Raw genomic sequence first — 24,190 nt, forward strand, 5'->3', positions numbered from 1 at the left:
TAGGGAAGGAAATGGTGGCTATGAAGATTAAATAGAGCAGTTGAGTTTTTTACTTAAGAACTATTGCTCTGCAGCATCCGAGCTTTTCACAACTTCCTGTCTGCTAGCACCAGTTGTTGATATTTTCTGAAACACTGGTAAGCAATGACTGCTGATAAACATTTTGAACTAGTTCTGTCACCATCAATGTGTTTAAATGGTTCTTTGAATCACTTTTTGCAAACTGCATAGTGCTGCATTTTTTTTAACTCAATTAAGTTAATTTCTTCTCATTGGATCCATACTGTGGACAGTGCTGGACTGAATAAAACCTTCACTTCCCCTAATAAAGATAGGCTTTAGAGTCAATAAGGTTTGGAGACTTGTTAGTAATTTCTGTATCTAAATGATTTTTTATACCACCACCACCACCACCCCCGATCTTCTGGGCAGAACTGCCTCTCCTCACGACAATCTCATGAGACAGGGAAAATAATGGGGTTATGCCTCCAGGATTTATAGCTGCCTGGAAGGAAGCAGGGCGAAATTAGTCAGTCAGTGGCCCCAGCTGCAGACAGCCCTCATTTTTTTTTTTCTGCTTGCACAGTTATTCCTAGTGAATATTTTATTAGTGTTTAATTTTAATGTCTTCTTCTCTTACTGACAAAGACAAATGAGCTGTTTTCTGAGTCTCATTGTGTTTTTATTAATCTCAACAAGCAGTTCAGCTCCCTAAACTTGTGAAACCCTGTTTTTAGTCAAATTATAACTCTAGACTTTGGCTGATCGGGGCTGCTAAAGAAAGGTCCACTTTTCCTTAAAAACTGAAAAAGAAGGGAAAAAAACTCACATTGGGGAAATCAAACATATACAAGATCACATCCCTGCCTAGAGGCATGTGACCCAACACGGCTATGAACTTGTACGAAAAACTTCTGAGCTAGACAAATCTATTGTACGTATTATTTTTTTTTTAAATCTTTTCTCTCCCATGAAAAATCTCAAATGCAGACTTACACTGATCAATTTTTAAATGGTCTTCAAGGACTGGAAGAGAGGTTCATTTTCGGCATTATCTTTTGATGCGCAGAAGATAATTTTTGTGCTCTTTGTTCAGTCAGAATCTCCAATTTTTTGTTAAATCTACCACGCGATTAAAGGAGTTAATCTCGAAATGGTAACTTCTGCCAAAGATTGATACATTCTTTTGAGTTTTGCATAGCCTCCAACTGCTGTCGCGCCAATTTTTATACTCTGCTTTCACTCCGATTGTTTGCCTTCCGCTTCCAAAAGCTAACACGCAGAAACAACATGCAGGTCTAGATGGTGGCAAGTGTCCCGCTGCGTTAATAACCACGGAAGAAACACGTTGCCCAACGTTTTGGTTTTTGTTTTTGTGGTGTTTTTTTTTCTGTGAAAGTTTTGAACGAAGAAAATACCTGCTTCATCCACTTGGCTGTCAAAAATAAATATTTAAACAGCCACCCTGAGTTTTATTTCACTCGATGTCAGACATTCAGCTTTTCCCACACGGTCGCTTTCCAGGAACTCAAGCGCCTGCCTCGAGTCACGACTGGACGCAGGAACCTCAGCTAAGGCGCTGGTTAAGGGCTCCGCCTGAGCTACCGGGACGGGAAAGGCGGACCGGAGGGGAAGGGAGGCGAGGAGCTGCTGCTGCCCGGCGCGTTGCCGCAGGGCCCGGGCACTGCCCCAGCGGGGGCGCCGCCGGGACGGGCGCGGGTGGCAGCCGCCGCCGCCGCCGGTCCCCCCACCCGAGCCCCGGCGGGGGCGGGGGGCGAGGAGGGGCGGGGCGGGGCCGGCGGCGGCTGCCCGGGCGCGCTGGCTGCCCCTGCCGCCGCCAGACTTCCTCCGCGCCCCGCGCTTCCTGCCCGCCCTCTCCTCCCTCACCGTCCCTCCCGTCCCTCCCCTGCCCGCAGCACCGGCCGCCGCCTTCCTGCTCGGCGGGGTCGCCGCCAGCGGCACGGCGCGGCACGGTGAGGTGAGGTGAGCGGCCCCATCCCCGGTGCTGGCGGGGCCGGGCCTGCCGGCACTCCCGCTCCCCCACACGGCGGCTGAGGGAGGCAGGCAGGCAGGCGGCCGGCGCGGGTGGGCGGCGTGGCGCGGCGTGAGGGACCCCGGGCCGCGGCCTGCCGCCGCCTGGCTGGCTCTGCCGCGCTGGGCTCCGCTCGGCCGCCCCCGGCAGCCGGTGGTCGGCGGCGGGGCGGGGGAGGCGAGCGTCGTCTCCGGCGGGGTGTGTGGGTATGTGTGGCGGGGAGCTGCAGCTGCGGGTCTCGGCGGGGGGCCGGCGGTGAGGCCGGCGGGGGCGGCGGGAAGGGGCGGCCGCCCCCGGACCGGGCTCCGTCCCCCGGGAACTTCCCACTCCCCGCAGGTGGGTGCCGGCGGAGGTCCCGGGGCGGCTCGCGTGGGCTTGGCTTGCGTGCATACCTGCCACTAACAGCGTTTTGTTATATTGCTTTTTCTTTTTTATTCAGTCAGTCTTCCCTCTTTGGGGCTTCTGCAGAGAGAAGCGTGTTGAGCCCTAAACAACTGTGGGCATTCACAGCGGAGGTGTGAATGGTGGCATCATGAAATCATGATGATACTAGAAATCAGAGAGGGCTACAAGAAGGCAGGGTATGAGGTAGCTCCTCCAGGCTCCCCTTCCTGGGAAAGGTCGGACCAGGTGGTCTGTCGGGGTCCCTGCCAAGCAGGCCTGTGCCCTGAAACTGCTCGCTCTCCCCCGCCTTCCGAGCGAGCCCTGCTTCGGCCGGCTCTGGCTCCCCGCTTTCCCTCCCCGCGGGCAGAGCTGCCCAGGACTCTCTTGCCCCCTTACCCTCGCTGGGGTGGCTGATGGCTTTCTGCAAGTTCATGCCTCCAGAGGCTTTCCCGCCTCTCCTTGGCAAAGTGTCTCCCCTGCCTCCTCAGGAATTTTGCTTCCGCTGTTGGGCATGCAGTAAATACTGAGTTTATGTCCTGCAGCAGCCCGGAGGTTTCCCATGCTTTGCTTTATTGGATTTCCTTGTCAACTTGAAGATGGGAGTAGCTGATCAGGTTTTTAATTAACCTTGCTCTTGGTTTGAGTCTTTTTACATGGCCATTCGTCTTACACCTTGGCAGCGCTTTGCTCATAGAGAGCTATCCGCAACATTTTAAACCATGCGTGTAGTGTTACAGGTGTGGGGGCGCGGCCACAGTGTGGAGTTTTTCTTACCACATCTCTAAACTTACAGTACTCCATCTCCTAATGTCTCATTTTAAGATCAAGTGGCTGTCCTAGTAACTGTGATCCTAACACGATAGTTCGTGCTGAGTGGGAAAAATACCACAACAAACTGTTTTCCTAAAAAGAAATCAGCAGTCTGACTTAGCTGTTGAGATCCTTCTGTTGTATAAGTCTGCTTGTTTAATTTTGTTTTCATACACAGTATTTTTGGGTGATAGTAGTATTGTCTGAGAGTACATGTAGACAGCGTGTCTGGAGACTTTGTGCAAGTGTTTTAGAAGATCTTGTCAAGTTACCTTTGGTTACCTAACCACTTTAACCTCTGGCATCTTTTTAGCTACACATCTATGTGGGATTTCTCTTTAATCAAAAAAAAGGCTGATTCATTTGATTTATTTTTAATTTAATTCTAATTACATTAAAAACCATTAATGTGGTTAATTAAAATTTTTATTTAATGTATACCATTATATAGTAATGTATTATATAACGCAATATGATAATATATAGAATAGTTATACATTAACGTTAATTAAAATTGAACAATTTTAATTAAAAATCACTAATCGCCAGGGTGACTGGTTCATTAGCTTCTTGTAAAGTAGTAATTTGAAAGAAGACATACTTCCTGATTTGAAAAGTAGTTAGTGGATGAGTGGTGACAGTCATCCTCCCCCTGAACAGATAGCGCTTTTTCAGTATTTTCATACACTTCTGATGTCTTACTTGTAGTTTAAAATGCGTAAGAAAAGGAAGACATAAGATCTGAATTGTGTATCAAGTGGTGGTTATTGCTGAGAAGGATGAGAGTGCAGCTGCTGATCGTGTTGTGCCATAAATGCTTCTCCCCTTCCAGTTCCTGTGGAAAGTGTAACTTGATAATTTGGGCAAATAGTGACTCAGTGTCATTCTGCAGGATCGGTGTTTGAATTTTATTGGTTTTTTGGGTGGTTGCCACTTTGAAAGCGAGCCAGTCCAAAGTACAGGAGTTTGAAAAGTGGCTGTTGCTGAATGTTTCAGAAGTTTTTTGTTGCTTTCTTTTTTTTTCTTTCAGCCTGCAGTTTGTGGATTCCTGTGAAAGGTATTTAGAAAGTTTGTGGTGAGCAGGCTTCAGTTCGTTGTGCAAACTGTAAATCACTACTGAAAAAACCATTTGTTTGACCTCCTTTGACTTGCAAACTTGAAAAAAACACCCCTAAACAGTGCTGCTGCAGAGGGTGGAAAGGAATCTGTGTGCCATGTTTTGTGGCAGTGTATTAGACCCAGTTTCTGACCCCTGTAAGCAGTCTGTGCAGGCTTGAAAGCATAAAGGTTGCTGCTGGCTGTAACTGGTTCTCACCGCACGACTGTGAATGGTGGTACTTTGGGGTGATGTGCAGCCTGAGTGAGAAGCAGCAATCGGATATATCTTTCAAAGATGATCACTACTGTGATCTACTACATACATAAAACTAAAAAGGAAAGGTTTTTACTCATTTTTGCCACCTCTGCATTTCTATCTGCCCCCAAACCATCACCTTTTTTGGAAGACTGGGTGCACAAGTGTTCACTCTCTGATCTACTTTTTAAAGAGTTACTTTCTTACAATTTTTTTTTTTAATTCTTTTCAATAAAACCTAGTTTCTAGTACCTTTTAGTCTGATGTGGTCATGTCTGGGTATAACTAACTAACTGTTGTTAAGGAAGAGGTTTTGATTAGCCTGCTTGGTTAAGGTGGTATGATTTTATTCAAGCAGTCAGTCATAGGAATTTCAGGGCAATATCTGAAGAAACAGGCAATTTCTTCTAGATTCTCACTGAGAAACTGGAGAGGAATCTGCAAAAGTTGGGATAGCACCCCTGTCTATCTGTGGGCATCCCTCGATGGGAGGAGGTTTCCCCATCCTGGGCTGAGCGGTTCCCTGTTGGCTGGGATGGAGTTGTGTGTCTGCTCGACGCTGTCCAATAGCCCTCGGGTGTTTGTTGTTTTTTTTCCTCCTTTTTGTCTCTGGTTATGGCCCTGCCTTTCCAAAGTGGCTTTCCAAAGGCACAGACCTCGAAGTAAAATGTGCCTTCACTTTTCGGTGGCTGCTCCAGCTGCATGTGGTCTTCATGTCCTGCTCTGGCTTACGCTGGCATTGTACCATGCGGTGGCTGGGTGGCCGAGGAGGTGGTGGTTGGTGGGCAGGTAGGCAGGCAGGGCATGAGGGGCCCCTTCTGCTTTTCCCCGGCTGGGTGCTGCTTTTCTTGAATTCTTCATCTGTTCTGGTTCTTCCTGCTCTGCAGGTCTCGTGCAAATACACAGAGCTAGACCTTGTGAGCAGAGAGAGTTGGCCTTCCGTATTCTGGGAGTCTGAAATCCACAAGTTGTTTTGCTCTGTCTTCGCCTCTAATATCTTAGTCTTGCCGTCATTAAGACTAGATTTTATCATCTTACAGGATGGTTATGGCCTAGTTCAAACAGAATTGCAACTGCCCTTTGCCTCTGCTTTTCTGTTAAGGTGGGACGTTCCACAGAAACAACCCAAGTCTCAATAGTAACTAGCACTGCCCTTGGTACTGCTCATTCATTAAAGCAAGGTTGTTTTCTGTTAGGAACAGAGAAAGCTGCTGAGGATCAAAGCAAACATACAAAGCTTAATACAATTTACCATTGAAATCAACAGAGTGTCTGCTAATTTTATTTTTTTTAGATTATCCTTAAATTAATTTGGTTCGATCTAATTAATTTCAACCTTGGAACCAAAAGTTAAAGTAGTGCTGTCAGAAGGAATAAGTTGGAGCTACCCAACTTTGGAAAGTGAAGTGCAAAATACTCCTGAAACAGCGAGACTTAAGTTTATTTTCTGACTAAATAAGATAACAAGGGCTCTATTCTCTGTCTGTAGATCAGTGTTGTCTAATTAGGTCTTTAGGTGGAACAGATGATAAAAGGATGGCTGGTTTTGTTCTGTTTATTGCAGATTTTCATTACATTATAGGGAGTATTCAAGACTTCCCCCTCAAGTACATATGAAACTTTATGTACAAGTATGAGAAAGCCTTTCTTCATCCTTCAGATGGAAATATCTAGGCAGTATGCTTTCCTTGCTGGGTGTAGTCCCTTCAGCTGAAAGCTGTTGTGTTACTGCAGTAAAAGTTTCATTGTGTGTAATAAACAGCTGCAGTGGAGGATGCAATATAACATGCCCATTTTAATTTGCAGGTTGCCACACTGTTGTGGTTCTTCGGGTTTGTTTTTTTCTTGACATGGTAGGGCTGGGAAACAGCTGCCGAGGGATGAAGTCTCCACCTCTCCTTGTGGCTGCACTTGTGGCGTGCATCATTGTTTTGGGTTTCAATTACTGGATTGCAAGTTCTCGCAGCGTGGATCTGCAGGTAACTTTCCTATTGCTCTGCATGTTGTCTTGTACTTGTGTGTTTAGGAAACATAGTCCACAACAAGAAGGATGCTTGCCCTGCATGTGGTGGGCCAGGAGCTTCAGCTTGTAGGGATTTTCAGAAGCATTACTGTTGTTGTTTATCAGTAGTGGGAGATGGAGGGAATGGGAGGAATGACTATTTGTAGGTGAGGGGCACCCAGAACTTGAAGATCATGTATGGTAGTTGTTACTTCTGCTCCCGCAGTGTTCAGTTATCTCACGCTGTTTCAGTTTACATATGTGGTGAATGCCATCTTCTTCGCATAATCATAGAATGGTAGGGGTTGGAAGGGACCTCTGGAGATAATCTCGTCTAACCCCTCTGCCTGAGCAGGTACACCTACAGCAGGGGGCACAGGAGCGCGTCCAGGTGGGTTTTGGATATTCCCAGAGAAGGAAACATGTATTGTTTCACTGCTCTGTCACTGTCACAGTAAAGAAGTTTTTCCTCATACTCAGGTGGAACTTCCTGTGTTCCAACTTGTGCCCGTTGCCCGTTGCCCACCACTCAGAAGAGTCTGGGCCCTTCCTCTTGACACCTACTAGCACTAGCATTACTGCTTTGGACCCCGCCCCCTGAGTCCTTCAGTTTAAAGCCAGCTTTAAAGCTGTTTTTCTTCCTAAAGCAGGCATGCAGCTCACGTGGAATGATTACCTCCTCTGCCGTTTTTCTAACGGTAACTGTATTTTCTGTGACTCTTGAGGTTGGGTTTTAATCCTTTCTGGAGCATGTGTTCTGAAGTTGAGGAGTACGTGAATGAAGTTTCTGGTTTGTGACAGTGTGTGCAGGATCGTTCTTTTTTCCTTTCTTTTTTCTCTCTCCCCTGTTTCTCTTTTTTTTTTCCCCCAAACCTAAAAACTAACAACCTGGTGATTAAACATGGCCAATGAGAGCTCCTCCCAAGTTTTTCCACTGAATTTATATCCTCTTAGAAATTACTGAATTGGCAGCTGTAGGACTTGAACTCCTGTTTCACCTCACGGTGGGTACTGTTCAAACAGGACATGTGTCTCTGGCCATGCGGTTAAGGGCATGTCTTGGCTTTCCCTTGGCGATGCCCCATCTTCCAGGACTCTGGTCATCCCTTGTTTTCCCTTTAGTCAGTGGCCTCAGGATGGTGGCTATCAGCAGGTAGTGACTATACCAGTACTGCTGAATTTTTGCTGCTTGGCTATGAGGCAGCTGATAGTGAGGAAAATAAGCTACCATACTAGCTTATTCTTGGTCTCAGTAACCTAGAGACATAAGGTCCTCTTTACTGTTATTGATTTACTGTATCATCTTGTCCTCCCCAAGTTAGCTCGAAAATTGTTTCACTTCTGCGTAGTCATGCACTATGAGTGAAATAAAAGCATAGCTAAAGGCGCAGATGGAGCTTCTAAAGCATTCTGTCAGCCCACTCATTTGTTGGCAAGACTTTGCAGCTATTATTACTGAAATGGAGTAAGCGCTTTTCTTTGCTGTTCCAGCAAAACTGCAACTGTTTTCTCCCCTTTTCCTTTTTCTGTTTATAAATGGGTTTTTCTCATATGTGCCTTTGTGTAACAGCCGTAGGCCATTTGTTCATGTAAACGTTAGGCAGTGTTGTCCTCCCTCTACTCTTTCCCAAGTCTTCCATGAAAACATACTGATTTGAGAGATGAATCTTCTCTTCAAGTTAGTTTAGGATCAACACTGGACAGTGCAGTGATGTCAGAATTGTCTGGTTCAAATGTAAAAAATGATTGTAGTCTGCAATCTTTTTTTTTTTCTGGGGGGTTGCTGTTTGGGGTTTTTTGAGACAGCTTTGCATTTCTTTTATCTTCAGCTGGAATTCTGATAGTCTGTTCAGAATATTGATTTACTGGTCATTTAAGTAAAATTGGGGTGCGTGTATGTCTGCATGTGTGGCAGGTGTCACCGGCTGACACAGTACTTCGATGACATTAGCATTGTCAGTTCTGTGAAATTTTATATTCTTTGAATGTACTGGAGAAGAGTCCAGCAAGGGGGAAGCATTTCTGTTTGCTTTAGCTAATTTGCTCTTTCTCAGGGACGGATCATGGATCTGGAAGGCAAAGTCCGCAGGGCGGCAGCAGAGAGGGGTGCTGTGGAGCTCAAAAAGAATGAATTCCAAGGGGAGCTTGAGAAGCAGCGAGAGCAGATCGACAAAATTCAGTCCTTGCACAGCTTTCAGATGGAAAATGCCAACAGAGTACATCAGGAAGAGAAGGTAGGCCTGTTTCTAGCCAGTCTTCTGTGAAACTATGGTTTACCAAGACACATTCTGCAAGAGAATAAGGTTGCTGAGATGTTCTAGCCGATGGGGATACAGTCAGTGTTCATGTGGCAAAACATTTAATTTATGTATCATTGTCTAATATTTGTAAAATGGACATTTAATGCACATTATAGCATTCATTGTATAATATGTGAAATATTAGAAGCTGCAGGTGACAGCACGTCTGATTAAAACCTCTGTAAATCATTGTTGCTAATCTTGGGTTTGCCTCTGGCTGGCTTTCCTGTGTGCTAATGTTTTAAAACTTAAGGAAGAGAAGAAGCTGCACTAACAGGTATATTTGTGTTACCAAGTATATCTGTATACATTTGTAGGCAAAAGTGATTAACTTTTGGTTCTAAATGCATTACAAATTTTGCGGCACCTTGGCCTTCTGCCTCCAAAACCCAGCATCATTAGGAGACATCAGAAGGTTAGACTAGCCTTTCGTGGGTGGCAGCATTGCCAGAGGGATGGAAGCCTTTTGAAGAATGTGAATATACTTACTTAAATACCATTGTCTATGATTACTGCTGCGTAGTATCTTGCAAACTGTTCTGTTGTGTATTTTCCTCACGTTGCTGATACTGCCTCAGATGTGACTGTTGGCCATTAATATCACTTTTCTCACTGTTGCCAGAAGTATTTACCTGAGAGTATTTGCTCTGGGTTTATTGCTTCTCCTGTAGAGTCTCTTGACTGAATTTTATAGATCAGCTTTCCAGGACTATCATTTCCAGCAGACTGAATAGACACAGATGATGGTAATAGATGCTTTTAAGGTAAAGGGTTCACCATTAAGTGACAATTTGCTGTTCAAAACTTGTGGGGCATGAACAAAATATCCCCAGAATAATCTTTGAAGGACTTAGAGGAAGAAAATTGAATAAAAATGGAAAGGTGGAATTGTTTCATTAATATGCACATTATTGGCATATTTTTTAAATTTATTTTGAAACCATTTTTATCCAAGGTCTTCAAAGAAGTAATAAACCAATTCTTTTTACCTCTTTTGTCTTTGTGTATGCTTTAAAAAAGGTGAGGTATAATTTGTCTATTTTTTAAATCTATATATTTATTGAAAAGATACTCCAGGATAGTCAGACTGCTGTCGAGTGAGTAACCAATGTTCTTGTCACTTCTGCCTACTAATAGCGGGCGTTGCTACTGAGTGCTGTGGGAATTGTTTAAACTTACCATCCTCTGTCAAGGTACCCCACTTTATATTTTAGGGAAACTCATCGTTCTGTTTCGGTATCTTTTTGTGATCCAGTTCTGTCCTGGAAGGAGTGGAAGGATGTGCATGGGTGGGGCGGGGCAGGGGGAGTGAAATGGTAAGAAAAGGGGAAACAGAACTGAGTATTTGCTTAACTGACAGTCTTTTTTATAAGGCAAATAGTTTTTATGCTTCCTTTTCATAAGTAGATTTTCCTTTAGCCAGAATTATTAAAAGTCACTGGAATTGGAAATGCTGACTACAGAGTTTACAGCGCAGACTGGCCAGGTGGGTGGATGTCAAGAGGTCGTGCTTGGTGCATGAAATGGTGCTTCTGCCAAACATACTGTACAACCTTGCTGCTTCAAATTAATGTGGTATGAGACAGATGTAGCTGGCACTACACAATCCACCTTTGTCGTTATGGTGGTGTTTTTGAGTCTAGAGGACATGTAGGAGCTGTCGTCTTTTAAATCTGGCATCAGTGCCAGGAAAAGTGGTGGGAAGTATTTTACAAAACCAGAACTGCTGTTAGACGTGGGGGGTGAATGTGGTAGTCTGGGGAAGAGTCAAATCTACTCCTGGAAAAGGAAGTCTTGCTTCTGAAGTCTCTTGGAGTTTTCTTTCTGAAAGAGTCAGTGACAAAAATGAGGAAGACTAATGAGTACATTCATACCTGGAATTGCAAAAGGCTACACATGCATGGCTTGTAGAGAAACCATGCAGCCGCGTAGTAAGGCAGTGTTATCTCAGAGGTGAAGGATAAGGCAAAAGTTGCAAAGCAGCTTAGAAATAAACTGGGTTCATTGTTGTACTGTGGGGAGATCACTGGTGGAGTTTTGGAGTGCTGGGAAAGGCACACAGAGGAGAACAAGGAGGATAACCAAAACTGTGCAGTAGCTTCACTACAGGAATCCACAGTGTAGGTTACAGGCTGAACAACAGCAAGCTGAGGAGAGCCACTGTGGAGACCCCTGGGATCCCGAATGGTGAGGAGAGTGGTTGTGGCTGGGATAGACAAGGCGTGGTTGTTCTCCATCTGCTGATGGGCATCAAATGCAGTCAGCAAGCTGTAGTTCAGACCAGGCAGAAGAATTGCTCTTCACGCAGTAGATAGTGAAGCTGCAGGTGTGTGACATCCATAAAGCCCAGCTGCAGTGGATCTGTGTGTGTTAAAAAGCAATGTGATAACCTTGGATAAACACCTGCTCCACCACCTAATACAAGGGTGTTTGTTCTGGCTCCAGACATTCCTCAGCAAGAAGTAGCTGCTTCTTGGAAAATACTGTGCTTAATGGCTGCCTTGGTGTTCATGTGGCATCCAATGTTAGAGACAGGATGCTGGGCAAGGTGGATTTTGGGGCCAATCTAGTATAGCTGTTCCTTTCTCTTAAGTGCTTTTCTATCCATCATCCTGAAATGTAGTTGTTCAGTATTGGAATAGTCTGTGAAGCTTGCTATTGAAACCCCAGGAGCCAACGCTTTAGAAAGCATTAGATAAAAGTAGTGCAGTGGGCTCATTGCCTGTCTTCTGCTTTTTGTGACTGGAGAGGAGTATGTCTCAGGAGCTTGAAGTGGTAGGATGAATCTGCATGTGCCTGTGCACCACCTCATGGCAAATTCAAAATTTGCTCTTGTGACACATGAGCAAATATCCTGCACAGATTTTGTTTGTTTTCCAACTCTGCCAGGCAGTTAAGAGTAGGGAGAGTTGTTTTACTGGGAACCTGTGTATTTGTCAAAAGATGCCATCAGCCAAGTTGGCATGGGTTCATCCACTCTAATTTAGGAATGCCCCTGATATGATGGCAGGGAAGAGAGGTAAAGCTTAGTTATCCTCACTAAAGACATTGATCTGAAGACGCTGTCCAGGATCAGAGGTTATTTAACAATGGGATGTGGAATATAAGAAAAGATTGTTTCTAAGTGCTTTTTTTGTGTGTGTATGTATATCCATGTAAAAGTGTGTTGTATATTTACATGTGTGTACATATTTGTATACATATACAACAACACGCGTACCCTTGTTTTTTGGCTCCATGGATTCCAGTGGAGTCTGGGATTCCTGGGAGGCAAGCAGTGAATTCACTGTTTCTGGTTGTAGGAAACTTGGTCCTTAAACTGAACTTTATTTGCCCAATGGGGATTAGCAGCAACTATCTATCTAGTCCAGGAAGGATTAATGCAAATCCAGACCCCGAGTCTCTCAACTTGCTTTACAAGTAATACAAACTGTATAACTAACTAGACAAACCTTTGAGTGATAAACAGGATTTTGTTTAGTTCTTATTATTCTTAAAGAATAATGAAAATGCTTTCGGCTGATGTGTAGGAGTGAATGGTCTGTCTCAAACACCCCTATTTTTCAGTGAGAAATTATGGTTATAGAAATATGGGAACAAACTTAATATCTGGACTCCTTACCAAAAGCAACTCTGAAGTAACATTTGAGACTCATCTTAATCGCAGGTCATCTCTGCTCACCGTGCTTTACTACTCTGATGATAAAATACAGAATAATTATGCCATTGATTTAGTTTCATACCAAAATAATACACCAATAAGATACTTGCCATGCTAAAGTCAGCGTCGGTGTCGGTGTGGTAGCCACTTTGACTGAAATCTGCCTTCTTTTCTAGTAGAACTGTCTCTGTGCCTCTTAAAGGACAAGGGTATATAAGGTGGGAGGTAGTCAGAGCCTGAAATACCCCATGGGCTCACCATTCACTGAGGCAGTGTAATCCTGGGAAACTGCTGTTGTAATTATTCTCTTAGGTCTGTGTACGTATAAAACTTCTATTGCCAATCTGCTTTTTAAAAATCTGCTTGAATTTTTAAGGATTAATGTGGGATTAGCAAATGGCTTCTGGAAATCCATACAGAAATAGACTGAAGAGATGAAGAGAGCCTACCCGAACCCTTAGTAACAACAGATGAGGAATCAGGAGTGCAAAAGGGCTCTTTCTAACCCAATAGCAATTTTCTAAAGAACAGTATTCTGTATGGTTGTTATTCAGGACTTGCAGCTTCTGGGATTATTCAGGACTTGCAGCTTCTGGGATGTACACAGCCACGATAGTCTTTTTGAAGAGTGTAACAGGAGAACAATATGTGTAATCTCTCTTATTTTCAGCTGCTAGAACATGCTTTTGCAGTTTGTTGTTTTCTTTGCATTTATGTTATTCTTCCCCAGCCTGCTTGTCTTACTGAGGAGAGGGGCTGAGCTTTGTACATTATATGTGAAGCACGTCACTGTCCTATTGCTCAGTGTCTTTTAACACTGGCCACAGCTGCTCTCTGATCCCCTCCCTCTGGGAAAATTTCGATTCTCAGCACAGCCTTCTGGGGCAAAATATCTATTGGTATGCAGAGAGTCAGCTCCGCTCAAAATGAATGACGGGGAAGAGAGAAGAAAGCCTGCTGTGGAAAGGAAAATGTGCCTATGTGTGCGGTGGTGTTTGTGTGTGGTGGTTTTTTGTTTTGTTTTTGGCTTTTTTTTGTTTGTTCGGGGTTGTTTTGTTTTTTTGTTTTTTGTTTTTTTTAAACCCAATGTTGCATGTTTTAGTTTTCAAAAGGCTTTAAGGGAAATTTCTGGATATAATGAAGAAATGAAAAACAGATAATCAAAATATGTCTTGTGCTGCACTGCCAGCCTGGTGGTGGGGAGCAGTAGGAGTGTGCAAGGCAGAACTGGTCCCTTTCTTTGCAGTAAGGATTTAGAATAGTTTGAGTTAGTAATGAAATAGATGCCCTTCTTCTCCCTGATTAATTATAAATTCATGTTTCTACTGTTTTTTACATGTATAAATATTATGCTCCCAGCTTGCTTTGTTCCCAGTTGGTTTTGTTCTTAGCAGCAGATTTCCTGATGCTGTGGCTCACCTTTTTTTCCTTGTGAGAGCTACATTGGAAAATGCGAAGCCCCTTTTCTCTTAGGTTTTAGTTGTGAAATCAGTGTTTACTCTCATCAGAATCTTTGCTGATTTATTCCTTTTTCTTGTTGTAATATCTCATTATGCTTTTATATACACCATGTACAGTCAGTGTTAGAAAGCACATATGTCAGTTCAGCATGCTTGGTTAGCTTGATTTATGAAGGCAGCAGATGCTGAAGAAGTTACTGTAGTAATGCCTCCAAGGAATCTGTTTATGGAGACTACTATGGATCCTATTAAGGAATTAATAGGATCAAATGCATGTACATAGCTCAGAGTATATGCTCAAAACACGTGCTTTAAAATAATTTATCTCAACGCTTCCTTGCAGGTATTTCTGTGTTACATTTTGTTTTTTTTAAACAATAACTTTGACTTCTGTGTTTCTTAAGGGTGGCTTACGTAGACATGTTCTTTGGTGAATAAAAAAAGAAATATATCTCTGGCAGTTGTCATAAAAAAGTTCACCGTCCAGCTGGAGCAGGATTTTTCCATCACTGCTGGTGGCAGTGTGGCTTTTGATTTTTGGTTTCTGAAGGCCTGCTGTCCACAGCATTGACTCCAGTCAGGAGACTGAGTTTTCGTCGCTGGTAGTCACAGTGACTTCTGTGCAAGACATGTTTGCAAATACAATGAGCTGGTTCTACATTACAGACTTACTCATCACAGAAGATCAGAATTTAATATGGTGATATAGTGAGTTTCCAAAAGCTGCATTCTCACTCCTAGGGATCGTAGGTATTCTTTTGTGGGCTGATCGAGATTTAGAATTTGTGTTTCTTCCTGGAACGGAGTTTGAGCATGAGTTTGCTGAGTGCTTCCCAGCAATTTGCTTCTTGACCTGCATAACCCTGCTCCCCCCAAAATAATGTCTGCCTAATTCACAGCCGTGGGGTGAAGATTAGTTAACACCTGGATGACAGGAGGAGGAATGGAAAGCCTGATGTTATTGATAAGTTGGATTGGAAGTTGGCAGTTGGAGCACTGTAAATTATTAAACAGTATTTCCTGCTCAAGTTAAAAAGCTAACTAGATTTTCATGACTTTTTTTCCTGGACTCTTACCCAGAAGTTCAGGGAGATAGGTGTGGCATTGCCAAAAGGAAGTTTTATATGCAATCCAGAAAGACCAATGCATGCTTCCCCCTCCCCCACGTTGTGTTTTAAGGAGCCTTTTTCAGATGGCAAATTGTTTATTCACTTCAGCTAATCTCAGTTTATTATTGTCCTAATGTACAAAACATTTAACACTTGTCTGTTTTAATGTCAGGTAAGTAGTCCTGGTATTTGGGAGTTTCATTTGAAGGAAAAAATCTGACAATACAATGAACTGTGGGAACACAAAATTATCATGTCTTACTGATATTTGTAGTCCCTTCCCAGTTTCTGGTAATGGCCAGTGCTGGAAACCCTGACCGTGATAATCATGGAACAACCTGATTACGTTGCTCGTGCATTAGCAGAATTGTCATTTCAATCGAAGCATTAACTTCCCTCCCCCGATAAATCAATAAACACAAATCCCAAGCTTTCTTGGTTTTTTTTACCTCTCCTATGAGAAAGGAGAGGGAGAAGTGTTAAACAATCCTATGTTATTACTCATGTTGTTATTTTTTTCTTTTTATCAGAGGAGCAAGGTCTTTGTTCTTGAGGTTTCACAGTGGTGTTTATGGACTGGCTACATGTACAGAATGGTGTAGAAATATCTCGTATTGGGTTAAAAACAGCTGCTTCTTTGCCAACATGTGAATGACTGCTTCTTTGAACTGGGACTCTTTTAAAGGGTCAACAAAAGACAAATCTATCCCTCTCTCCTGTGCTATCACACTCAGGTTGATTGAATGCTTCACTTTTCCTAATCAACCAGCACTTATTACTGTAGTCTTTGTGGAAGAAAGGCATTGTCAGCATTGTCCCTGTTTCAGGGTGATTTGGGCAGACAGAATGAAGGTATTTCTTTGCATTAAGGGAGTGTGGACATACGTACACATCAGCACTTGAGCAGAAACTTCAGGAAACTGGGGACTTGATGTATCCTGATGTTGTGATTTAGCCCCAGTCAGCAACTAAATACCACACAGCTGCTTGCTCACTCCCCCCACCCCTGTGGGATAGGGGAGAGAATTGGAAGGGCCAAAGTAAGAAAACTGGTGGGTTGACATAAGAACAGTTTAATAATTACAATAAAATAGTAATAACTAATAAAAATAGTAATATAATTAATATAATGACCCAAGGGCTACTGCATGAACTATCTCCTGTTTAATCTGTTCAAAGGCTTGTCGTTGCTTAGGGCCCCATTTGAAATCATTCTTCTTCCGGGTCACTTGATAGAGGGGGCTTACAGCCAGACTGTAATCTGGAATATGCATTACCCCAAAACCCACAACACGTAAAAAAGCTTGTGTTTCCTTTATGCAAGTTGGTGGAGACATGGCTGCTATTTTGTTGATCACATCCATTGGGATCTGATGATGTCCATCTTGCCATTTGATTCCTAAGAACTGGATCTCTTGTGCGGGTCCCTTAACTTCACTTTGTTTTATGGCGAAACCAGCCTTCAGAAGGATTTGGGCTATTTTCTTCCCCTTCTCAAAACCTTCTTCCGCTGTGCTGCGCCACACGATGATGCCATCAATGTACTGAAGGTTTTCGGGAGCTTCTCCCTGTTCCAGTGCATTATGGATCAGTCCATGGCAAATGGTAGGACTGTGTTTCCACCCCTGGGGCAGTCGATTCCAGGTGTGCTGGACACACCTCCAGGTGAAAGCAAACTGTGGCCCACACTCTGCTGCCAGAGGGAATGAGAAGCATGCCTTAGCGATATCAGTTGTGGCATACCACTTAGCTGCCTTTGACTCCAGTTCGTATTGTAGTTCTGGCATGTCTGGCACAGCAGCACTCAATGGTGGAGTGACTTCATTCAGGCCACGATAGTCTGCTGTTAGCATCCACTCTCTGTTAGGTTTCGGCACTGGCCATATGGGACTGTTAAAGGGTGAGTGGGTCTTACTGATCACTCCTTGGCTCTTCAGTTGATGAATGAGCTCATGGATGGGAATCGGGGAGTCTCGGTTGGTGCAATATTGCCGCCGGTGCACTGTTGTGGTGGTGATTGGCACCTGTTGTTCTTTGACCTTCAGCAACCCCACAACAGAAGGGTCCTTTGAGAGGCCAGGCAAGGTAGACAGCTGTTTAATTTCCTCCGTCTCCAAGGCAGCTGCACCAAAAGCCCACCTGTACCCTTTTGTGTCCTTGAAATACCCTCTCCTGAGGTAGTCTATGCCAAGGATGCATGGAGCCTCTGGGCCAGTCACAATGGGGTGCTTCTGCCACTCATTCCTGGGTAGGCTCACTTTGGCCTCCAATACAGTTAGCTCTTGGGATCCCCCTGTCACTCCAGCAATGCTGATGGGTTCTGCCCCTACATAGTTTGATGGCATTAGGGTGCACTGTGCACCAGTATCCAGTAAAGCTTTGTACTCCTGTGGGTCAGATGTGTCAGGCCATCGGATCCACACAGTCAATAAAACCTGGTTATCCCTTTCCTCCACCCAGCTGGAGGCAGGGCCCCTCTAGTCCCGACTGTAGTATTCGCTACTCACTTCTTGTCAATACGAATCACAAGTGTCTCTATTAGGATCAGAAATAAAAATCAGTGCTTCTACTCCTCTGTCTGGGGACCTGCTCACTGGAAACTGGGGCAGCAGGTTTCCTGAAAGTACCTCCCTGAGTGATTGTTCTTCCTTGCAGCTCACGTACCTGTGCCTCTAGGGTCGAGGTAGGTTTTCCATCCCACCTCCTCATGTCCCCTCTGTGGTCACGCAGGTAAAACCACAGGGTGCCCCGTGGTGTGTGTTGCCTCTCTTGGGCAGAGGGATGCTTACTCCTAATGGCTGAGATACTGGTCCGTACTGGTGGGGAGTAGGAGATATCTTCTGTGAGTTGCTGGACCTCCCGGGACAGTTTCTCCACAGCCGAGACGAGGGAGGAAGAGAGATTTGCTTTGTAATCCTGGATTTTATCAATCACATCTGCCACCGTTGGTGCCTCATCATCTCTCCAGGACATTACTGCCAGTGAGTTCCCATGTGTCGATGGTGCGCTCCATACAAGGTTCCACCACATGGGTCATGTGCCCCGGCCTTCCTCTGGATCTTTGGATGACTGTTCCATCATCCAGGTCACCATAAATCACCTCAAGCACAGCTAGTTCCCTCAAGTACTGGATACGTTTCTCCATGGTCATCCATTTTCCTAGGTAATATGCAATATCTTCCTTGAAGGGGTACCTTTCTCTCACACCGGACAGGTGTTGCCTCCAGAGGCTGAGGGCTTATGTCCCTTTTCCAATTTTTTTGTCAATGCCCCCTTCCCTAGAGAGGGATCCCGGTTGTTTGGCTTCCTTCCCCTCTAATTCCAGACTGCTGGCCCCGTTACCCCAGCATCGGAGCAGCCAGGTGACAATGTGTTCACCGGCACGATGCCAAAATCTTTTTGCATATCTCGCAGCTCACTCAAGGATAGGGATCGGGGTAGTTTCCATTTCATGTATGAGTTTCCATTTCATGTATGAGTTCATGTATCTCTTCCTCCCCCTCTCCTTGTGATGGCCCTGCTTCTTCATCATCTCTTTCTAAACGAGTTGACTTTGTCTTCCAGAATTTCTTCTTGTGTAGAGGGGCGACTGATACTGGCACGGGTTGGTCCTCTGATTCAGCTGCAATGCTTGTCGTGGGGGTTGGAGTGTCCGCAGTGCTTGTCACCAGGGTTGGAGCAGCCACAGGGTCTGTTGTGGGGGTTTGAGAGGCGGTGGTGCTTGTAGCTTCCCTTGTCTTTGTCTGTTTAGATCCAGAGGCCGTCTCTTCCCCTTGGGGGTACTGAATAGTGTTAAACAGGGCTCAGTAGGCATGGGCCAGGCCCCAGCACATGGCAGTGATTTGTGTCTCTCTGGGATTGCCAGGGTGACAACATACTTCCCTCAAATATTCTACTAATTTTTCAGGATTCTGCACTTGTTCCCGGGTGAAGTCCCAGAACACTGGGGGTGCCCTCCGTCTTAGGCGTTTGCCCATACTGTCCCACATACCCTGCCACGCATAGCTATCGAGCCCTGGGGCAGGCCTCCGGATGATATTCTTAAATTGCTTATTAACCTTAGACAGAACTGAAACCATCTGCCAAAGCAATATCAACAGGTGTATCTTAACTACCCAAGGACGTTCAAGAGACTGAGAAGTTGTTGTAATGGAGGAGGAGGCATTATAGAAGAAGGTAGCCAAGGTGCCATTCTGTATTTCCTCCATAAAAAAACCTCTCAGAGGAGGAGATAAAATTGCCAGTCGTCTCCATGAGGTGGTACCTGAAGTACAGTAACGGCTCCGGTAGAAACTTCAAATACCAAATAAGACTCAAGGCCAATGTTTTAAAACAACTCTACCAGGCAAAACATCTCTAATCACGGCAGAGCACAGCAGACCACAAAAACCAACACCAATCTTTAACAGGCACAGCAAGTACAAGAGCACGGTGCAGATAGGACAAACTAATCCTGAGAATAGTCTATGCTGTGACCAGCAACTGTTATTATCTCAAGCCCTTTGAGCCCCACGTTGGGCACCAAAAAGGACTGTTGTGGTTCAGCCCCAGTTGGCAACTGAACACCACAGAGCTGCTCACTCACTCTCCCCACTCCTGTGGGGTGGAGGAGAGAATGGCAAGAGCAAAAGAAAAAAATACTTGCGGGTTGAGATAAGAACATTTTAATAATGAAAACAGTAATAACAATAATAATAATATTAATGTAATGAAAAAGAAAATAGAGATAGGGAAAGATAGATATGAACCCTTGGGAAGAGGGAAAAAAACCACAAATCCAAACAAGTAGTGATGCAACCACTTACCGCCCGCTGACTGACGCTGCCAGTCCCTGAGCCGTGACTGCTGCCTCCCTCCCCCAGCCAGCTCCCCCCAGTTAACATGCTGGACATGACATCACATGACATGGAATATCCCTTTGGCCAGTTTGGATCTGCTGTCCTGGCTGTGCCCCCTCCCCTCCCAGTTTCTTGTGCACTTGGCAGAGCGTGGGAAGCTAAAAATGGCCTTGACTAGTACAAGCACTGCCCAGCAACAACTAAAACATTGGTGTGATATCAACATTGCTTTCATACTAAGTCCAAACCACAGCACTGTGCCAGCTGCAGTGAAGAAAATTAACTCTGCACAGCTAAAACCATGGCACCTGATCTGGACTCCCTGCAGAGCACTGGGGTTTCCTGGGAGAAGGATAATGAGGGAATTGGCAGTGAAGCATAAGTAGTATGCTCCTAAGACTGGAGTGGATCATTTCTGAAGGGTCAGCATACCTCATCTTTTTGTAGTCTTAAAAAGACTCCTCTGCACCAGACATACTAAATGTTAAATATGTACCTGAGTTATCCTGACATCTGGCTTACAGGAGTTAATTTCATTTAGACTTGCCTTAGTTCTGTCAATATTCAAGTGTTTTGGGCACGTGTATATGGGTCAGCAGAGGGAGACTGATGAAAGAAGGAACAAAGCATGTTCCTATGTTGACTGCCTCTTAGAATGAGAGAGAGAGAGAGCGAGCAAAGTGAGGGAGTGAAAGGTCACTCCTTCACTTTCTTATCAAAGTGAAGGAGAGGAAAGTTAGAATAGTGATACAATGCAAGGGGTTCACCTTGCTTTCGTACAGTTCCTTTATGCTCTGTGACTAATGCTTTCATAGCTTATCCTCGCATGCCTGAATGCAGATGTGTTGATTCCCTGGTGAGAGTAGTTGACAGGGAGCTGTGCTACACTGTATTCTTTGTTCAAGGGGTAAATACAGTAAATCTGACTGTGACTGCAATCGTTAGATTAAACCAGAATAAAGCAGCAAGCAATTTCAGTAGTGGACTCTTTAAATTCCTCCTTTTTTAAATTTCAGTGCAGTGATATCTTCCCTCCCCTCCCCCCCAGCCTCCCCTACCATTTACTGGGAAATCTAGGTTAAAATGAGTGTTCGTTGTTTGTAATAGTAAATCTCTAGAGCAGCTAAAAGTTCTTGTGTTTGGCTGTAACCCAGCACTTCACAAAGAAAAGATCTTGGTTGGTGGTGTTTATAATGTTAATGGTAACACATGTCCTTTGCAATTAAAACTTTGTTTTCTGTTTTGCTCCTTCCAGGCAATGCTGATGAGTAACATCACAGTAAATGAACAATTGATCCAGAGTCTACGAGGTATGTCATAATACCCCTCTGCATCTCTCTTATATTGGTCTTTAAGCCCTCTGTTTTTAAGACTTGCATTTTTTCTGGTGTCTTCTGAGAATGCCGCCTTTCTTCAAGTCATGGGGACAATGCAGGAGCTGTGGCAATTTAGATCCTGCATCTGCATAGTTCCAGTTCATTAAAGTGTCAGACTAATCTGCCTCAATGGTAGAAGGATTTGTCCATGTAGTGCTTGCTGGAGGACTCTTGACCCTTATGATAGAAAACAAAATGGAATAAAACTAGCTTCTGTGTGTGTTGTTAATATATTTATTCTTCGTTCTATCTTTTGCAGTGTATTCTTTCATTCCTCCCTGAGGTATTTTGGTCATGCATTTCAGCTGCAGGGGAATTCACAAAATCCTGTATTAAATAGGAAAACTTGGTCTAATTAATTTCTATTCATGTTGGGGCTTCAAAATTGTTGTTAGCAATTTATTCCTCAGGAAGTCTGTGGAATGGATCCTAGGTTCTACAAATAGGTAAATATGTTGTGCCTTCTTCCGGTGCCCTCACACAGACCTTTCTGTCAGGAAGAAAACTCTAAATTGTAGATGCCGCTGTTTTTGAGGAACATAACTGTAAATTGTATATTACTCAGGGATGCATTGTACGCTTGTCTTTCAATGGCTAACAAACATGAATGCCATTTCATACTATATTCTGATGTGTATTTCATAGACCTAAAGATTTCCTGGGCTGAAACTTAGCAGAGCAAGGTTTTGCAATCAGGTTAGAGTATTCTTTATGAGGAAAAGGAGTTTAAAAAAAATATGTTACATTGTTTTTGTTAATATGTTAGGCTGAAAGGCTATTCTTACCCAATCCTGTGCACCTTTGAATAAATTCAGCAGTTATCTATGCATTTGTATACAAAATGTGGTGAGCAGGACGGATGGATGGAGTTGGTGTGCTTACTATCAATCTGTTTTTTGATACTTCTATTGTAATATATGTAGGTATATATATGTGTGTGTGTGTTTTAATCTATATTTTAATCCTGTTTTGGTCAGAACACCTGAAAGAGTTACAGATAGAATATGGAAAGCTACAGCTGGATGTTTCCTGGTTTCAGAAGAACCAGACTAACCTTCAGAGAAAGTTCTCATATGACCTGTAAGTATGTTTTTTTCTAAAAGATGGTTTCTGGAGTTGTAGGTGACTTGGTTATAACCCAGAGTATTCTTGTGATAGCTATAGCACTGTCAGTAAATGTACAGTTTTAAGGACAAAGTAACACATCACACATCATCTGTAATTGCTCACAGTTGATCTTGGAGAAGAGCATAGACCTTGCAGCCCTTGGCATCTCAGTATCCACAGACTTCTCCTACACTTCTTGATGTTCCTTCCATTGCAGGAGAAGAAAAGTAGCAATATTCTCATTTAAGAGCTGGGGGGGGAATTAAAACACAAAGAGGCTAACCTCTGAAGAAGTTTAAGAGCTAAGATATGGGAATACCTGATGAGCAGCTGTACCTCATGAGCTGTCAGAAGTCTCAGAGAATTTCTGGTACAGTTATGGTCAGAGCCATGTGTTCTGCATTACAGTTTATACCTAGTGATGTTTTTTGTTGAGATTTGCCACTGAATTATAATGCATGGATAACGGAACATGTGTGCTTATCAGTGTCCTTACACAAAATAAACATTTCTTGTATTTCTAGGAATTTTTCCTGGGTTCTTTCTGTTCAATAATGTTCTTGGTCCCTTTACCTGTCTTCACATCCTATTGTATCTTCCCCTCTAGTGCGTAGATACAGGAAACCAACAGAATTTGCTGTTTGCATGTTCTCATAATGATTTTTCATCACGAATGTAATTACTCTAGTGATATATATTTTTCCAGCAGCCACTCTTTAGCCAGATTTTGTAGAAATTATGACTAAAAGCTCAAAAAGGCAACCAAAGGACTTGAATTCTGCAGGCCAAATTTGAGATACCTTTTTTCTTTTTTTTTCCCTTTCCTAAGAATTAAGGATTAGTATTAGTGCTTTTGGGAGAGTTACTGATTACCAGTTGGTTGTGTACTCGCCTTTTTTTTTTTTTTAAGACCATTATTACTCATTAATAATAACCCAGATGGATTGTATTAGTGGAGTTCTAATCATTTAGGACGTCAACTTCCTTCTAGTTTTCTGTTAGGAGACTTAAGTTCATACCGAAATTTATTAAGCCACATCGCACTTATGTTTCTGTTAAGGTACTTTTTCCCTATAAGCTTGTTGTGTACTACGGTTGTTAAGCCAACGTTTGTTGCTGTTTAGTTAAATGGCAGAGCTGGGACTACAGGACCTCTGTTGATAGTTCTTTGCTCTGAGTATCTGTTTGCCAGCATCTTCCTTTTAAGGCTGAAAATGGATCTGTAGGTGTATGTATGGGCTCTACAGTCATGCTCTACATGGCAGGTACATCCTTGAAGCACTGGATTGCTATACACATGCAGGGAAGTGATACAAAGCAAATGCAGGAAGTCTGGTTTCTGAAAACTCAGGGTTATTACCTCTGTATGGTGAAATGTTTTCAAGTACAGCTCTGTTGAGGAAGTTACCTACAGAGTGCCCCTGCTTGTGGGAGTGTACTGTAAAGAATCCCGCTTTGTTTAACAGAAGAAGGTTGGATCAGGAGGGTGCAGCTCCAGGGTCAAGGCTGGCTCACGGTGCAGAGGTGAAGATGGATTTTCTTGCAACAGGGTATGTGTAGAGACAGGCATGACAATTCAGCTATGTGCTAGCTGAACAGGGACTCAGCTAACTGATCTGCCTCCAGTTGGTCCTGAGGCAGGTGCACTATTTCCTGCAGTCTCTCCATTGGAGTCATCTCAGTTATCTCAAGCAGTTATCTCAGTCAACGACCTATGCTTTCTTCACTGGCTTTGCTTAATAACCATTAAGAGTTCA

General features: G+C 43.8%; 1 protein-coding gene across 14 annotated transcripts in view; it reads left to right on the forward strand.

Annotated features, from left to right (window-relative positions):
- The first annotated feature begins 1,887 nt into the window (after window positions 1–1,887).
- The window catches only part of GOLM1 (golgi membrane protein 1), a 37,141-nt gene continuing 14,838 nt past the window's right edge, over window positions 1,888–24,190 (forward strand). For 5 of the 14 annotated variants that reach the window (XM_075078890.1, XM_075078892.1, XM_075078899.1 and 2 more), the window contains exons 1-5: window positions 1,895–1,983; window positions 6,387–6,559; window positions 8,637–8,816; window positions 21,206–21,260; window positions 22,304–22,406. In XM_075078890.1, coding sequence (XP_074934991.1) covers window positions 6,431–6,559; window positions 8,637–8,816; window positions 21,206–21,260; window positions 22,304–22,406 — 467 coding nt within the window. In that variant the 5' untranslated portion in view covers window positions 1,895–1,983; window positions 6,387–6,430. Of the gene's footprint in view, window positions 1,984–2,158; window positions 2,239–2,258; window positions 2,369–2,471; window positions 2,621–6,386; window positions 6,560–7,235; window positions 7,281–8,636; window positions 8,817–21,205; window positions 21,261–22,303; window positions 22,407–24,190 lie in introns of those variants that run through there. The other 9 variants (XM_075078893.1, XM_075078894.1, XM_075078895.1 and 6 more) reach the window with 9 other exon arrangements.

This window comes from Phalacrocorax aristotelis, chromosome Z (genome assembly GCF_949628215.1).
Source record: "Phalacrocorax aristotelis chromosome Z, bGulAri2.1, whole genome shotgun sequence".
Lineage (NCBI taxonomy): Eukaryota > Metazoa > Chordata > Aves > Suliformes > Phalacrocoracidae > Phalacrocorax > Phalacrocorax aristotelis.